The following is a 19,341-nucleotide window of genomic DNA, read 5'->3' as shown; positions in this document are numbered from 1 at the left end:
CTAAAGTGAAACCTCTTAGCAGATTATATTTTATCTCATTAAATAGCCGCTGGGTACTTTCACCTATGAGGCAGTGTGACAATATAGCAAAATTGACAAATAAAAGCAAAATTTAACCTTTTAAAAACACTAAGAATGAAATTATGAATAGTCATAGCTGTCATTGATCGATTCAAGCAACAATCACTATGCGCGCAAAAACGGTAGTGAAAATGCCTGTTGAAAAATTAAATTCTGTCTAAACCCTACGTTTCTGTTTTAATTTTTACGTCCTTTCAAAAAATTTGGATGTTTTGAAACTAGTCATTTTAAGGCTTCTTTCACGATTCTGATATGAAATCTCGACCTCAATTTTACTACCTTGACATCCAAGAGTTGAAAGTGGATCTTTCAAAAAAGACTTCACTGAAATACACTCTAAATCTTTTGGTTTTTGAACATAAAAGCGTGATTTTTAACATAAAAGCGTTGCACCTAAGTATCCTACCCGAAATAACGATAAATGTGAACAAAGTTACGTTCGTAGGTGAAATATTCACGTCAAATGTTATCCTGGATAACTGCACGAAAAAATTCGAAAACTGTCCAATTAAAATATTCTACCCTTGAAGGGCTTTCTAATGATACCACTGACTACTCGCTGCAATAAATATATCGTTTGTCTTAAATTGACGGATTTTAAGGGTCTTTTTCGCAATCTCTGATAGCATTTTCTTGTAGTTGTTTGGGTCCTGTTGGTCTTTTCTATTACAATTTTTTAATCAATTTTGTGGCTGATCATTTGACTTTTTGACCTCAAAAAATGCGACGTTTTGAACTTTGTGGTAATAACTGTTTTCAGAAGGTCCTCTATGATAAAACTTTGAAATACACATCAACTTGATGATCTTTCAAATGAAACTCTTGCTTTTCTTATCTAGTGAATTTTTTGTTTTTATGGTCTTTTATTAATGCGAGGCCCGTTAGCATATCAGGAAGGTGAGATACTTCAACCGTAGATAAATAGCTACAAGTGACTATGATTTTTTTAAAGTGACAAAACGTTGTTATTGGCTTTCTACTTCGTTTAAAAATAGAAATCATGCATCATTATTGGATGTTTCCAATTTTTATTTAATTAGTTATCCCGGCTGTTGTCCACGTCCGTCTGCAACTCCAATCTTGCAATACTAGCCGTGAAAGCCGACGTTTTGAACTTTGTGGTAGTAACTGTTTTCAGAGTATGTGAAATGTGATTGAAAGAAAAGAGGTCACCTGGCTTTATTAGTTGAAAGGCATGCGTGTTGGAAATTTCATCTTAAATTAATGATAAACTTTGAAATCATAATCATGTTAGCAGCGTTTTTTGCCCTATTTGATTTTTCTGACTAAGGGTCTCAACAGTCTGTTTCGTAGCTATTATCCGGGAATCTGCTAGCTATGTTTTGGAATACGGCTATTGTTACCGAGTAAGTATGAAGCGAGCGAATATTAACCAATCAGAATAGTTTTCTAAGTACGGATTTAAATTGCGTGTAGAATTGCGTCTAATATACGTAGAATTACTGAAAAAAGTTTGCTTAACATAATTTTGAGTAATCGTAATCATATAGATTATCAAATAAGACAAGATTCGGCTCTATAATCTTCGGGTTTTTGGACTCATCGGTACAAGATGGTGACGGGCATTGAACTGATTCGTGATCAGACAAAATACCGGCCAAATGAGAATCAAAAATTGCCGTCTAAAAAACCACTTCGTGGTCCGATTGTCGAAGTGTTAATACGTTGCCTTGCTGCTATGTACCTTATCATGCTGTTACCTTGAAATATATGAATATAGCTTACTTTTTAAAGGGATTTTTCGAAAGAGTGATTTACACTTTTTTCATGATGCCGCTGCCGGCGTGTGAACAAAGTTACGTTAGTAGGTCAAATGTTCACTTCAAATGTAATCCTGGATAACTGCACAAAGAAATTCGGAAATTTGTCCAATTCAAATATTGTCCTTGATGGGCGTTCTAATGATACCACTGACAACTCTCTGCAATAAATTTATCGGTCGGCTAAAATGACAGATTTTAAGGGTCTTTTCGCAATGTCTTATCGCATTTTCTTGTCGTAGTTGTTTGAGTCCTGTTGGTCTTTTCTATTACGATTTTTAATCAATTTTTCGGGTTATCATTTGACATTGCGGCCTCAAAAATGGGATGCTGGAAAAGCACGGGGGGTGTCTCTGTTCAGGGATCTTAGAGCTATCTACTACTGAAGCCCAGCCCCGCCAGCCGTTTGTGTGCGATTCGCCAGACTTTAGTTGAGAAACTAAATTTTGTCGAGCCATGATATGGAGAGGAGCTATTCTGCCATCACTCTTTTTAATTAAATATTAGCGATGCGAGAGACTTTACGCTATTACCCATCAATTAGTCTGTTTGGTATTTGTGTATAATTGACAAGTTGAGAGCATATCGTGAAAATGAGAGACTTCAACCGTAGATAAGTAGCTAAAAGTGACGGCGATTTTTTTTTTAAAATGACAAAACATCACTAACTTTCTGCCTTGTTTTAAAATTGAAATCATTAATCAATGTTGGATTTTTCCAATTTTTATTCAAAATTTAATTAGTAATCCTGATTGTTGTCCACATCCGGCCGCAGCTGCAATTCTAATCTTAAAATATGGGTCGTGAAAGCTAATGTTTTGAACTTTGGGGTAGTAACTGTTTTCAGAGGATCCTCTATGATAAAACTTAAAAATACGCATCAACTCGATGGTCTTTCAATTTGAAAATTTTACTTTTCTTGTCTGGTGAAATTTTGTTTTTATGCTCTTTTTCTATTAGATGCGAAGCCAAGAGCTATGCAGCTGAATTTGTGCTCGTGACGTCTTTTATTACTCTCTTGGTGTTGGTTTTTAGTTCAACCGCTTGGTAAATTTTGGTAAACATACTTGACTGACCTCCTAGTTGAGAATTGAGAATGTGAACTCCAATTAAAAGTAGCGAGGTCACCTGGACTAGATAATTATAAAGCATTTTTAGTTGATAGGCATGGGTATTGGAAATTTCATCTTAAAATAAGGATAAATAAGTTAGAAGTCAGCGGCATAGATTTTTCTTAAAACACATGCGATGCTTTGAAACACTTTACCCTTCTTAACTGCTTTGTAAGCGCAGTATAGACTTCTTCAAAAATCTTCATATCAAACAAGATAAATTTATTTTCGGAAAACAATTTTATCGACAATTGACTGTGTATTCTACTTGCCATCTTTAAACTTTACTGGAGCTATCTTGACTTTTTGTATTTCGTCAGCTGGTGAGATCATACCAGTTTCTTTTCAGGTCAACATTTTTTTTGCTATGTTTAACTAAGACTTTGTCATAAAAACCCAAAGTATCCGACATCAAAATGGAGACAACTGCACTAGCAAAATGGAATAAGGAAAAGTTGTTAAAAGAAATTTTGAAACTAAGAGAAAATAAAAGAACAGCACATAGTAGTATTTTTTAACAATGTGAAACAGATGAGCCCAGGTAGAATTATATAAAGAAAAAGCTGCGTTAATTGAACAAGAAAACAAAGAACTTCGAGCAGCTTTAGACAACGAAAAAAGATTATATGATCAGCCAACGTCGGAAATCATTCACTTGAGAGCTCAAAATGCTGACAAAAATTATTGATGGTATCGATGACAATGAACGTAAACCCATCTGCAACCATTAATGACGTCAACAGTGCCATTGATTCGTATTCAACAGGAACAAAATCGGAAAGCCTTATAATTCACCTTGGGCATATCACTATTCATCAGGGTACGGACGGAAAATGTATAACAAAATTCAAACCGCACAAGGTTGCCATTTGCAAAATACCGAATGTAGAAAATGGTCTGTATGGAAGAGATGTGAATAACAAAGAAATTAATGAATACAAGAAGGAAGTCAATAATATAGCCGATGAACTTAATGGTGATTTTCAGTCGTGCAAAGTAAATATCCTGAATTGCGACTTGGAAAACACAGATATAAGGCCTGATGGTGTTCACCCTAATTTACATGGAATTAATAAAATGGTATTGACTCATGAGAAATTATTTGAAAAGGATTAGTTACAATTGTTCAACAAACTATGTCTCTTTGAGACAAATTCCACCAAAGCGCAAAGATCTTTTTGTGGCCATGAGAGATGGATGGAATAATTTTAACAATCGTATTGAATTCTGATACATTTGGGTGAATTCTTAGAAATCATTAAAAATGTTTTATTCGAGATGTAGGTGGATTTTTATCTTGGTTTTAAATTTGATTAAGTTTGATTTTTTCTAGAAAAGATTGAGTTTCCCAAAATTCACTCAAATTTATGTAAACTTAAAAACCTAACTGCCGTCATATCAATCAGACCAAAATTTTTTACTTTGGTTTGGAATATTTAACATAAAATATCTACTTATAATCATCTTAGTTGTTCTACAAGAATGTGGTGACATTGAAAGAAACCCAGGTCTATCAAATTTAGATAATTTAACAACCATTGAAAAGTAAATTGGGGGGTGTGGGAGAAAATCTTGAGTTTCCCAAGTTTTGGTATATGAATTGTAGAAGCCTCAATGATAAACATGAGCAACTGTCTCGTTTGTTGAAAAATCTTGATGAAACTTCATTCCTAGTTGTTACCGAAACATGGATAAATGAAAAAACTGACATTCCCGAGTTTTATCTGTGCAAGAGTCTTCATTTTGTTCGTCAACCAAGATCATCATTAACTAATGTACAGAGAGGCGGAGGGGTAGATATTTGGGCTCCCAAACAGTTTACAGTAAAAATGAGAAATGATTTGAACACAACTAAAATAAGTTTTTTTGAGTCAATGTGGATTGAAATTGGTAAGCCTCTAACACAAAAACTACTCGTTAATGTAGCATACTGTCCCAATGTAAATCTTTCTAATTTTTTTCCGGATGAAATGACTGTAGAAATCTCAAATGCGTATTCGTATACAGATAATCTAATTTTTTTGGAGATTTCAATATAAATTTGTTAGGCGCAAAAGGTAGACAGTCACCTGATATTTTCACAGCAAACAGTGGGCTATGTTTCGTTAATGAAACACAGGCAACACTGAGTTGTCATGCACCCTTGAAGTTGGTAGAAAGTAGTACGAAAAAACAACAAAAGCAATGGTTGACAAAGGAATTACGTGGTCTCATAATTGAAAAACACCGTCTCTTTTATACATGGAAGAAAAACCCAATACCAGAGATTTATAATATCTACAAATCTTTACGCAATTCAGTGAATAGACAACTGACAAAAGCTGCAGATGATTATACAAAGAATTTTTTCCAGCAGGTACCATCTTCAAGAGAACAATGGAAACTCATCAAAAACAGGATCAACTCCAACAGTCCAATAGAAAAATTGACAATTTAAGGAAAGGTAGTCTTTTTGTTGAGGATGACGGAAAGATTGCCAATATTCTTAATAACTGTTTTGCGAGGCTCGGATTATACAAAGGCAAAGACGTTTCTCCAAATCATTCTTCCCTAACATTTGAGGGACTGGAATTTAGCTTCCGACCAGTCACCAGAAAAGAATTGTATAATGTTATTGATAATCTACCTAAGCATAAATCGCTCGGACCCGGCTATATACCAGCATGGGCGCTAAAAATAGTAAACTGTCTATTGGAACTCATTTAAAATTTGTCGTCAGTGAATGTATAAACAAAAACACGTTTTCTAATATTTTGAAAACAGCCCATGTTACACCTGTTTATACGAAAAGAGACGGACTAGAACCAGAAAACTATTAACCTATATCAGTCACACCAACTCTAGCAAAAAATTTTTGAGCGATTACTACTTGAACAACTAACTCACCACCTAACTCTTAATGGTCTGATTCACAAGAATCAATTTGGATTTCAAAAGCAAAAGTCCTGTCTCTATACTATCATTTCATTAACTGAAAAAATAAACCAATGCGTTGACGAAAACAAAATTGTTGTCACACTTTTTTAGACTTAGCAAAGGCTTTCAACTCAATATCTATAGATGTTTTTAGTTTTTATGAACAAAATAAAAAGGTATGGAATTGGAAAAATGCAAGAATCTTATTAAACTCCTTCCTTTGTGATAGAAAACATTGTGTGAAAAATGGGATAGTAACGTCAGATTGGGTTGTCATAAATCACGGTGTTCCTCAGGAAACTGTCTTGGGGCCTTTGATTTTTATACTTTATGTCAACGACTTCAGTGAAGCTGTATCAATGAATTGTGATGTATTACTGTTTGCCGATGATACAGCAATTCTATGTCATGCAAAGAATGAAGCAAGTTTGCTGCTAATAGCTGAAGATACATTAAACAGGAGAGATCAATATATGAAACAAAAAGGTTAACTTTAAATGAGGAAAAAACGGAGTTAATGGTGTTCAGATATGAAAAATTGCCAATCATTGAAACTGTCGATTTCAAATGACATCGATTTGAAGCATCTGAAAAATGTAGATATTTAGGTGTAATAATTGACAGGGAACTGACATACCAAAATCAATTAATTAAGTTTATCAGTAAAATGGCTTCAGCAATAAGATCATTGTATTTGGTTCGTTATCAGGTACCGTTAAAATCAAGAATAAATGTTTTTAAATCTCTAGTTTTATCTCATTTAGATTTTAGTGCGTTGATTTTAGTGCGATTTTTTTTTCAAATATTACCATCTTACTCTATTGACAGAATTAACAAACAGATAAATTGGGGAATAAAAGTTTGTTTTATGAAAATAAAATACGATACTGCCAGAGATCTACTTCTGGAGACTATAATTCTTCCAGCAGAGCTCCAAATAATACGGGTGTCATTAAATAGGTTTTTCAATATTCTCCAACAAACAAGAAATCGCTCTAATAAACATTTCAGGTTTTTGGAAAACGTGCCAATTATTGCACACAAACGAACCCATAACCTTTTCTTAGAAAAAAAATTTAAGTCAAAATGGAGTAATATTTCAATTGTTCGTAACTTTATTCGAAAATGGAACACACTTCCAATTACAATTAGAAAAGAAACGTCGAAGACCAAGTTTAAACAAAAAGTTACAGCGGAAATGCCTAAACGACACGAGTGAGTTCCAATAGACAGAAGGGTTGCAGGATTCAAACATATTTTTTATTCAACTTTTTTAAGAAAACCGAACCTTAGTTTGTTAGAAAATAGTTTTGTTTGATTATTAAATTTGTAACATGTAACATTAACCAAGTGGTTATTTTAATTTACATGTTTCAGATTTTTAAAAAATGAAATCAGAATCTTGTTAGCGGCGATTTTTATCTTTGGCCCTATTTGATTTTTCAAACTAAGGATCTCAACAGTCTGTTTCGTAGCTATTATCTGGCAATCTGCTGGCTATGTTTTGAACACAGTTATGAAGTGGAAATTGAATTGAATCTCATTATTTGCCTTTGGGCGTTTCTTTGGTCGTCGTTCCCGCGGTCTTGTAACAAAATTTTGAGCATTTGTTTTGACGCTCTAATGAACAAAAAATGGGCTCGGCAACGGGGGAAAACGTCTGAAAAGGACCATTGTTTTTTCATTGTTCAGGGACGACCATCGAACTTAAGCAGTCCATTCAAGTGGTTGCCCTAGTTAACTAATTCAAAGTTTGGTTTGCTAAAAAAAACAGTTTTTGTAGTTGCATATTTCTAATTATATAGTTCGTGTGGAAGTTCCTAACAAACAATTTAAAATTCTTTTCGGACATTGTCGATCAATGATTTTCAAAGTTTAAATGCCTCTCAAATATGTACCTGAATTACTTGGATAAATTGTGAAATTTGGCGAGTTTTGACATTTTTTTTCAATGCTCAATTTTTGAGCGTGATTCAAAAGAGAGGAATGTTCAAAAACTCCTTTTTTGTCATAATTATTCAAAAGTATTGCTTTCTGAAACAGAAGTTAAAACCTTGATTAAAAAGTAGATATAAAATTCTTTCAAAAACCTGAGCAGGATAAGTTTATCAATTGCGAAACGGAAGTAAAGTGAGATTTTTGATAACGCATTATTTTTGTTTTTGTGTAGAGGAAGCTGCAGCGTGAAAAACTGCTGGCTGAGAAGCGATCACGAGGTGGCAATGACGTACCTCCCTTCACAGTGGCAATGGTCAGTCTAACAGAGGGAGTCAATTTGAACAAATGCCTGGATCTGCTCATGTCATCATACCCAAATTCCAAACTTATCAAGTCATCCAGCTGTCAGTATATGATACTGCAAAACTTCCAAAAGCGCATCTGTTTCAACCTTGTTCCAGATTGTGATTTGTTTGCGTTGCTTGAAATTGCCAAAATTGCCGATTTTCTGCTGGTAGTGGCAGATGTTAATGAAAAGTTTTCAAGATTTGCCGAGCATGCTTTTAGTTGTTTATGTGCTCAGGGGCTACCAAACGTGTTGTATGCACTGACAGGCACTGAAGACTTGTCTTTGAGAGACAAAAATCAAGCCAAAGCTAAGTTGACAAAGTTACTCTCAAAAAGGTTCCCAAAATTGGAAAGAATTTATTCGTTTGACACAAACTCGGACGCTCAATTGTTGATAAGAGATATAACTAATCAGAAGATTAAACGAATCAAGTTCAGAGAAAGTAGAGCAACTGTTTTAGTCGACAGTTTTCAAACCCGACCACCGACAGAAGAAACTGCCCAAGTTCAAAATTTAGTCTTGAGAGGAATTGTTCGGGGGCGGCCCTTGTCAGCCAATGCTTTGCTCTACCTCCCGAATCTAGGTCCTTATCAGATAAAGTACGTGAAAAAACTTCCAGACCCCTTCAGTGTCAAACCTGGAAAGGGACAAATGGAAGATGAAATTGACCATCCGGATGATAAGCAAATGACAATGCAGTTTGAAGCTGAAGTTGATCCAATGGACGCCGAGCAAACATGGCCGACAGCAGCCGAACTGAAAGCGTCAATGGAGGACAAAATGTCACAAGATGATGACGACGAAGAGGATGACGAATTTTTCGATTGCGAATCGGACATTCAATCTTTAATCGACCAAAGTGATGTGTTTCCTGAAGGTCAAGAGGTTGAAAGTTCGGAAGGCGAAGAGGAACAAAATGATGAAATGTCAGAATTCGGAGGAACATCAATTGCCGATGACTCATTTTCGCTTTTGGACCAAGAAGTTAAGCAGGATGATGTTGAACGTGAAAAAGCTGCTAGGGATGATAAGCATTTTCCTGATGAAATTGACACACCTTTCGGAGTGCTGGCAAAAGATAGATTTCAAAAATACAGAGGTTTGCAAAGCTTTAAACATACGCCCTGGGATCCGAAAGAAAACTTGCCATCTGATTTCGCCCGGATTTACACTTTTCAGAACATCGAACGCATCAAGCAGTCCTCATTGGCTCTGGGGCCAAGTATATGGGCTGTGGGTCAACCTGGAACTTATGCCGAGGTAGAACTTGTTGATGTTCCTGTTCGTTATTGCAACGATCTAACTGTTGATAAACCTTTAATTGTGCACTCACTTTTGCAGCACGAGCAGAAATTTTCAGTTTGCAATTTTTATCTCAAGCGTCATCCAACGTCTGATTCGGAAATCAAGTCAAAAGATAACCTTATATTCTGGACCCCTTTAAGAACTTTTAGTGCCCGGCCAATATTTTCAGAGCACACAGTCGGTAACAAACATAAATTTGAACGTTTCTTTCATCAAGATTCAGCTGTTATTGCGAGTGTGATTTGCCCAATAACATTTGGACCTTGTCCGGTGCTGGTCTTCCAAACGAATCCAGACGCGGAGGATGTTTCAACTTTGGTTGCGACTGGAACACTCGGCAGTATCAACCCGTACCGAGTAGTGGTGAAACGGGCTGTGTTAAGTGGTTTCCCACATAGAATCCACAAACGGTATGTGGTTGCACGTTACATGTTTCATAACCGAGATGACATCATGTGGTTCAAACCAGTAGAGCTGCGAACAAAATGGGGTCGAAAGGGTCACATTGTTGAGCCTATAGGAACTCATGGAAACATGAAATGCAAGTTTGACTCTCACATAAAGTCTCAAGATACAATTATGATGAACTTGTACAAGAGGGTGTTTCCGAAGTTTACGTACAACCCGACTGTGGAAGAGTTCGGCATTGATATCCCAGAAAGTTTAATTGCAAGCTCTGTCAAATCTTTCGATATATAGAAAGTTAATTTAACCTAATATCGAATTATGTTTTTTACTAAGTACTAGATTTGTAGATTGTATTCGGAAAAAATCTGCTCCGTTTGAAGGTAGTGAGATGAGTTGCTCAATTGTTTTCACCTATAAAAATTTTATTTCAGCTACAGTCCTCATCGATATCTGTCAAATTTGACACAAGATTGAATTCTCAATTTCACTTTCGGGAAAAGTGTTTTTGGAGGTCGCTTGTCTGATGCTTCATTACCGCTTGTATTTTGTATTTTGCCATTTCTATGTTTTTTAAAAGTCAAGAACTAATCGTGTTCCAATCTCATGCGAGGAAACTTAGCCTCTGTACGAGAGGCTATTTTGGCCGCAACCAAGCATCGCAAGCTGCTCTATGTTGGCATGCTTTTTGATTCGAATACCGAGCGCCTACGCACGCGTCGTCTGCGGGACACGTATTCTAGCAAAGAGTGCGAAACTATGATTTTGTGTATTCTGCAGTACTGTTGTACAAACCTACTATTGCTGGCGAATCCTATGGTAATGTTCTCTTTTTGATGATACCGCAGATTCAGCAACACACTCCGTCGTTTTTTTGGAGCTTTGCACGCTTGTTATCGACATGCGTATGATTTCATCAGAAACGTCGACGAGCGCCGAATGTCTTCTCAATTAAGACAGATCACGTTAAGGTAGAAACTATCGATGGACGTGACCAGTTTCTGGTAATTAGTTAAGACTGGATTGCGAGATGACTTTGACTGTTTGACTAGAAAATCGCTGAAGTAAACCTCGGGTTCCACGACCGTTGAAGCGCCCTCGACTGCTCATCGACAGCGAGCTCATCGAGATCCTGAAGCATTTGGCCAACTGTCGACGGAACGCCAGGCGTGACTTGAAGTCACCACAATTGAGTCTGGAGACCTTTGAGGAACTTTCTTCCCGGTAAAGCAGGAAAAAGGCTACCACTGAGTCCCTCTGGCTCCGTGAGTCGAATCATCCTTTTTCTGTCAAATTCAACAACAAGAATTTTCTCGTCCTGTGGTTGACGAAAATGACTGGCAACCAAAACAGCGACAGACCTATTGTATTGTGCATTAGAGGTCCGAGAGCTGTGGTCTAGACGTGAAGGTCAAATCGGTCGAATATGTGAAAATGTTTGAACAAAATAAACCCGTGAATTGAAGAATTTTATCATACCCGCCAAATGAGACAAAACAATGTTATCAATTGGTTACCTAAACGGCAGCACGGAAATATAAACCATTTGCAATCGACATCCGCACCGAATTAACCGTTTTTACGATGAGCACAATATCTTCATCCTTTTACTGTGTTATTTGCTAAATAGATGGAGATCTTAGGAGACTCTCACATTCAGTATGCTTAAAGTGAGATACCAGACTGTTGCACTTTCTTCTTGGACTCAGTCTATTAATGAAAAAATGAGAGTTAGTTTTCCATGTGTGCTTTTACTGTTGACTAGAGTATAAGGATTCTGGCCGGAGAAAAAACATTTTGCACTAAGATGAAATAGAAAACTTTTCGTGGCGGCCATAATCATTCTAATAGTGGAAAGTGCTCGCTGTTTGGGAACTTTGTACTCGATCTACAGGAGGATACTTGTTAGATTAAAAAAGACTCGAGGGCGAAAAAAACCTTGAAACAATCCTAAAATTGTAGGCAATCAACCTGCGCTGTTGTGTGGAAGAAATACTACGGTGTCGAACAAAAACATTAAGAGTTTTAACTCAGTAAGTTAAACCTATGACCTATGCGCAGTTCAAGAATCGCCCTATGTTTCCCGCTCTCTGTTGGGTTTTACTCCGTGACTAGAATTCTCAGCGAGTATCGAAGACAACTAAAACCTAAACAATTCGTTCATTCAAAAACTCTTCTTTTGATTTGCTGGCAGTCAGCTATTGTGATTGTTGTTTTTGTAAAGATGTTGACTGCAAAACATTTGAGAAAAGTGCGAAAAATAGGACAATTGTGTTAAAGCTGCTGCAAATTGACTCAAATTAGATTTGATCTTGAATTCCTTCACGGGGGGGGGGGTGATGTGGTTATTTGAACAGTACGGTGCAGTTTGGTACAATTTGCTAAAGAGTTAAAGCATCTAGTTGTCATACATGGGTTCGTCGTGTATTAGTTTCCTAATTGAAAGCTACTGTCTTTATAACTGGTTAGTGGACCTCTGCATTCCTGGTTGTGTCATGGTTTTTTTGCGGACATTTGAAAAAGAAAAAGAAAACCAACAAACAAATTCGTGGAAATTGTTTGTTGGTTTTCTTTTTCAAATAATTTTTGGGAAAGATTTGACATCTAGGATTTTATTAACGCTTGACCTTTTTGCTTTTTTTTCGTTGCCATATTTCAAATTTTGAGGCTTCCAAACTCAACTGTGCAAATCGGAATATCGATTCTCCCCGGGGCAATATATCTGTGTATTTCTTCGACATTTTCTTGAAAGTGTAGAAGAAGCAGTATATCATTGGGTGCGGGGGATTTTGGATTTTCTCTCCGTCGCGTATGCCCGTTTTTACCCAGTGCGTCCTGCCTTTCGAAGCTTAGCTACCTACACCCAAAGCCGACCTCTCGCCTGTCATTCGAGAGCAATTCGTCCGATGGTATTCTGTTATGTTTTTGATCCTGGTAGTGAAAAAGTAAGAGAATAATCTGCAGCTTCTACTAATAATACAATCCAAAGTTCTTTTCTGCTCTTAAAAGCCTTTTCTTATGTTCATATCTATAATCGCGTCGCAGTTTGCAAAAAATTGAAGGTCGATGATGAATCGCTGTCGACACTTGCAATACTCGGCGTGAAAGATTAAAAGAGATACTTTACGCTTGTGTTGTTGACTTAAGAGTAAAGATATTATTATAGCACAAATAAGTGAAAAAAAAATGCATCATCACGCTTAGTCTGAACAGACGAATCTGGCGCTAGCCGAAAATTCAAAAAATATTTAACCCACATATTGTGTGCCATTTTCCTATGAAATGCTGCTATTACGAATAATGTCTCTTGAGTTTATATTTCATCGAACTTCTGCTTGATTGGTTGTCGGCTTTTTAATTACTCGCATCAAAGAATATTCTTAGAAAATTGCAAAATTTATTGTCTGCGCCTGCTCAATTTGTGCGTGTCGACACATGGCTGGAGGACAAAAGTAACATTTACTTTCATGCTGAGATGTTATTAAAAGCATTAGTGGAATAATATAATCTGAACAAACATAATTTTGTTGACATATCTCAGTTCTTTTTTAAAGCAGTATTTCCTTTTTCCCCGTTTATGATATCAGGCAGTTTCTTATTTATTCTTCGTTATTCTACCTTCGTGTTATTTGTTTCTAGTTTACGCTTATATATTTACTGAAAACGCATTGAGTGAAACCGACATAAAAAAGGCTGAGTAATAGGGTATTGTAATTTTTTGCGGTTCAGAAGCGAATTGAAAAGAAGTCATCGGCTGTATTGTTTGGAGCACTGATTTTTCATCTCGTCATTGTCACCATTCGAAATGTGGTCAAAGTTTGTAACCGTTGAAGTTGTGTTAAATTATCTGATCAATTGCTCTCAAACAATTATTGTTAGTTTGTAATAATTATTTGGGACAAGTTGTATTTTTATGCGATTTTTTAATGTAAACATCTGTACTGTTTGTCTTGGTTATGTGGTTGTTTTTTGTTCCGACCCCACTTTAGTGGGGAGGGAGGAACTATATGCTCAAATGGATTTTTGTTGTTCAGGCAATTTTGGCCGATCGATATATTCATCGTAGAAAGTTGAATATATTTATTGCTTTAGAAAGCACGTAAATCGTAGAATATGGGATTAAAAAGATTTTTTCGAATTTCGTTTTTTACATGAGTTATCGAGGTTTAAAGTTTTGTGAATATTCGACAGTTTTATTCACATTTTCAGTTATTTCTGCTAAAGTTTTGCACAATTATGCTAATATTAAAATAAGTTAAAATTTTAATGGTAGAATGTTATTGTCACCGTTAGAGATAGAAGAGCGTTGCTGAATTGTATAATTAAAGTTTGCTTCGCTAAAAATTTTGATAAAATTTTCAAAATTCAGACTTTTTTCTTCAAGAACTGCACAAAATATGCTTTTTCGGTCCACTTTGTTCAAGAATTAAAATGTTGCCATTTTTTTACAAATTTAAACCAACAATTGGTCTAAATCACAACCAATTGGAACACTTGAGTGGTTTATCGGCCGCGTGGCACAATCAGGGAGAGGTCTGGTATTATCATGGATTCTTACAATCAGAATTTTTTTTATTTTCGTGCTGCCTTTTTAAAATATTTTGCTTTTGTGTTTTATGTTAATTAGTGACAAAATTTTTTGCACGGCTCCATTATTGACATCTCCCATTTACATTAATTGAGGCCGAGTGTCGATATAGTTTTTTTTTCAGAGAACCTAATATTTCTATGGCTGTGAACAAGAGTTCTTGCGTTTTGCTCAATCGTTATTCTTTCTGCAGTCTGGTTATTAAGTCTAACCATTCAAAGATCCAAATGGTTTCTTCAAGAGGTGTAAGTGAACTTGTACCATGCTTTGGGTTGTTGCCTGATGTCTTTTATGTCAGTGTGTGTATTTGTTTTAAGGAATTTTCAGTGTTTTTTGAACGTGTCTTGTTTACTATTTCTGTCAGCTTTTAGCTTATTCTCAGTAAATACAGGTCGATATTTTTTTGTTATAGAGTACAAAATAATTTTCTGGCTGTATTTAAACGTATTTTTTGTTTTAATAACATATGGTTTTAATGGCGTCGACACAGTTCCCTTGCAGAATTTGGTAGACTTTTGGCCATATATTTGTTGTTAATTTTTTTTGTCGTGTGACAAACATTGGGTAATTAAAGGTCTCAGTGGCCGACTATGGATACGTAAACGAGTTTAATAACTGATATTGGTGTATAGCTAATAGTTCTATTGACTCTCAGATAAATTTTTTCATATTGAGTAAAAGTATTTTTCAACTTATCCTGTTTTGTTCTGGTTTGCGTTTTTTCAGTATTTTATAACGTGTTATCTTTCGTAATTTGGTCTTATTATTGAGAGATCTCTTGAATGTTTTGTTGAACCAAACAATAATTTTTCTGTTGATTAAACGTTTTGACTGATTTCTTAGGTGCTTAGACAATTTGTTCCAGAATAAATTTGGGAAATTCAGATACTTTTCAGTTTTATTGTTTTTGCTGTCATTTTGAGATAGTCGTTTTCTAAAATAACTTTAAGATGTTCAAATGAGACGCAAATGAAGATTTAATTTTCTAACGGCTTATATTTCCTAAATTTAATGGCTTCAACGTGGTTTCATAAAGCTGTTTGTGAAATTGTTTAGTTCAGCTTGTATTTAGAGTTACACAGTATCACAATAATGATTTGTCCTCTTTTCATTTGAAAGAAACGCAATCAAAATTTTTTACTCTTAGTGAACAGCTTAATGTTTAATTGGCTGGTACATCTCTTTCGTGCAAATTTTTTTGTGCAAATTTTTTCTAGCAACTTTTTCTTTTTGCCTTTATTTGTCGTTCTTTTTGTAGTCGTATGACGTATCCTGGATAGTGAAAGGTCTCAATTGCTGTTTATGGAGATACAAAATAATCTCGCAACGTTTTCATTTGATGCATAATGTTTCTAATCAGTTTGACATTAATTCTTTTTCGAAAAAAGTTGCCCTTTTGCTCATTTCGTGTCGACTTATCAAGTCGCGTTGAGGAAAAGTCTCATGTTTTTTTTTCTAATTAAGTACAGTTTAATCTTCTTTAGTAGAAGTTTTATCTGATGCAATTTTGATTTGGTGATTAATGGTTTTCAAAAAATGGACAACGAGTTTTGCTTTTAATTATTATTTGTAATTATTCGATTTTTATCGCCGTCTTTTCTGATAGTCATATTATGGTAGTCACAGGTCTCATCGGCTCTCTAATGTAGGTGGTTTGTTTTCATTTAGTAGTTTGTTGAACGATATGTTTTTATCTCTTCCTCATTTGGTAGAAAATTAAGTGAAAAATGTAGATGAGCGAGGTCGGAACTTTATGTGCAAACGCACATTACCGAGCCTCCTTGTTGTGATGCTTAGCATTCTGGTGTTTCTTGATGTTCTTTTCGTCTTCTTGGTGTTTAATGAATTTTTCCTTCCTTGACAATGTTTAAAACTATTTCTAACTTTCCCAGTTTTACTTCATTTGTTTGGCAAATACTTGTTGCTTGTACCGGTCAACTGTCAATCAAGATTTATGATTTAATTATCTATTGATTGTTAAGACATTATAGCAAAATTTTGTTTTAGAATTAGAGAGAATAGTTATTCTATTTATCTGTTTGGCTATATAGGATTACAAAGGGTTTATCTTTCTTTGTATCATAGTTTATCGTGTAATAAGTTTTAAATGGAAGATTTTGTTTCTAACGTCAAAGAATGTGAAGTAAAATTAAGTTAAGTAAAATGCGTTCTTGCTCATGTCGATGCTCAAACTAGATTAAACTATATTTAAAAAATTAATTAGGAGAGACATGGTTCTAAGGGAAGAGTAATCAATAGAGAAAGTTCAGTAGTCTTGACTTATATTGGCAAAAATACAGCAAAATGTTAATTTTTGAGAAAAAGCGTAGAATTTCTGATTTATTTTGTTCTCTATGTTAATTCTCAATAGGATTTCCTTAGCAGTTTAAAAGTTTTTGCAATTACCTAAATAACATAGGAAGCTGAGATCTCTATACGCGAGAACACAGACGTTTAGGAAATGTTTCTGTTTTACGAAATATTTTCATATTTCTTGAGTTTTCATGGCAAGAGAAGTCAAAGTTGATAAGCACTCTCAATTGATCAACATTCAGTTGGAACTCAATAGATAGCAGCAATATCTAATAGAATCTATCCAGAAAATATTAGATGTTTTTATTTAAAAAAGTAACATTTGTTGCGCTGAAATTCAGTTCGCCTTACTTAAGTTTTTAAAATGAAAACTATCTTATGATACGTTGAACATTCTGTTATAAGAACAGCTGAGGATAAATTAATGAGTAATTTGGGGACGTCTTGCGGTGCGATTGCAACACCAGTCGCTACTGCAATATTTTTTCTTGCTTCAGATCGTTCAACAAAATGTACATTTATTAACACCCTATTTAATTGACTCTAACATCTTGACCCACGCTGATGCTAAATTGTTGGTTCTCATTCGAGGTAAAACTTCAAAATCAAGATCTGCAACTCGTGATAATAGAGGTACTCTTGCTTTGTTAATAGTGGTAAAGTGATTGCTGGGGCTATTATTGACCTTCTCTTAGTTGTTATTTCTTTGTCAAGATCTTTGTTATGGCCATATGAAGTCACGATGATTTCAAATCTGCTTAATATTTTCTGCCATTTCGACCGAATGGAGTGCGTGTCGTCATTTTTACTTTAGTGGAGCCAGTTTTTTTTTGTTTATTGACGTGATTAAGTTTTCGGTCACTCGTGACTTACCTAACTCGCAAAAGTGACTGATTGCATTATAAAATTACTCTACTTTGGTTCCATAAAACAAGGTCAACTGACTGTCTGTTACTTATTGAAGGTTATTTGATAGCAGCTAATAGAAATAGCATTATTTTATGCAGATTTTATTCAAAATATAGCATCTCTGCAGTTAATGAAAAGAATAAGTTTTTCGTTTTCTGGCAATGTTTCTGGCAAATCTGCAATGCTATTGCGGCTATCTGCTAGCTATTTTATTAACAATGCGTAGTTTTAGTTATTTGAATTTCTCCTGACACAATTTTCATATGTAACAAAGCAGCATATGTCATAAGAGATTGTAATATGTTTTTTTGATAAATTAGTTTAACTACTAGATACTATAAATCTTCAAATTAACCTAAAAAAGTTGAAATTGTTAATTTACTTATCCCAATAATCTTTCTTGAAAAGAGGTATTCACTTTACGAGAATTTTTAGAATTAATTGCTTGCTGCTGTAAAATCAAATATTGTAGTTCTTGATTCAAAAGATTTTCACTTTCAAATTGAAGGCGATCATGTCTTTGGATATTTCCTATCTTTCTAAGTATTTAATCAAACACCTAATCGAAACGCAATTTATTTGGTGGCTTGATGCAGTCAATAGAAAAAAATATCGGTTGGCTATAAGTGTTTTGTTCATTTGTCATACAATTATGAATAGTTAGGAATGAATTGACAATTGACGTCACTTTTCACTCTTAGTGGAGCGAGCTTTATTGTTTACTCGCGTGATTAAATTTTTGGCCATATGTGACTCTCTCAAAAATGACTTCCTCACTCTAAAAATGACTTTTTCCCCTTTAGTTCAAGGAGATAAGGTCAACTGAGTGTGTCACTCTAGTTGGAGGATTTTTGATAGCAGCTAATAGAAGCAGCATTTGTTTGCACCAATCAAAAAATAACATCAGCAATTTATAAAAAGGAATATATTTTCTTTTTTGGTACGTTTTTTTTATTTTTTTGTTACTGGAGATATACAAGCTATCGCGGCTATTTTCTGGCAATCTGACAGCTATGTTTTCTTTTCTAGCTTCGATGAAATTATTTGCTCAATTTACATCTTTTTTATGAAGTTCAAAAGAATCAGTTTGAAATGCGGTAATTAAGCTCTAAAATGGCGTTCGTTCTTGAGTTCTGGAGCAAATAACTGATGACTAATTTAAAGCTTTTATAGTTCTTGATTTCTGTCCGTGTTTGAATTTAATCATTTTTACGCTTTCTGTAGAGTAAGATGGGTTGGAAATTTATATGCGTGAGCATTTCACCTATACTCCTTGTTACTTTTTTAACAGCTCGCAGTTATCCAATTCTTTAATTTTTTTGTCTGCGTTTTACGATGCTATGTACAGAGTAACTACCACTACGTGGTACTGTAATAGTAAGTAACGCTACTGTAATAGCGTCTTTGATTTATTGTAATGTAAGGACCTATCTGGTGAATACGAGAGTACTCCATCTGTTTGGTATACCTATGACCCCAGATGTTACCAGGTCACACACCAAAGAGCTTAAAATGCATGAACTTAAGCAACGGACGCTGGCGCACGCATGATATTGCTTCACTTCGTTCTGTCAAACATCGATAGACTTTTGATCAAGATTATCAGTTGAGTGTCTTCAATATTTTTCAATTTTACCAATCAAC

General features: G+C 35.0%; 1 protein-coding gene across 2 annotated transcripts in view; it reads left to right on the top strand.

Moving 5' to 3' along the window:
- Positions 1–10,206, top strand: part of LOC142343159 (pre-rRNA-processing protein TSR1 homolog) — a 392,765-nt gene extending 382,559 nt beyond the window's left edge. For both annotated transcript variants that reach the window (XM_075394858.1, XM_075394867.1), the window contains exon 3: positions 8,061–10,206. In XM_075394858.1, coding sequence (XP_075250973.1) covers positions 8,061–10,181 — 2,121 coding nt within the window. In that variant the 3' untranslated portion in view covers positions 10,182–10,206. The remainder of the gene's footprint in view (positions 1–8,060) is intronic.
- The last annotated feature ends 9,135 nt before the right edge of the window (positions 10,207–19,341 follow it).

This window comes from Convolutriloba macropyga, chromosome 1, assembly GCF_964194025.1.
Source record: "Convolutriloba macropyga chromosome 1, txConMacr16.3, whole genome shotgun sequence".
NCBI classification, from domain to species: domain Eukaryota; kingdom Metazoa; phylum Xenacoelomorpha; order Acoela; family Convolutidae; genus Convolutriloba; species Convolutriloba macropyga.
The sequence above is the reverse complement of the archived record's forward strand: the minus strand, read 5'-3'. Positions and strand labels throughout refer to the sequence as shown.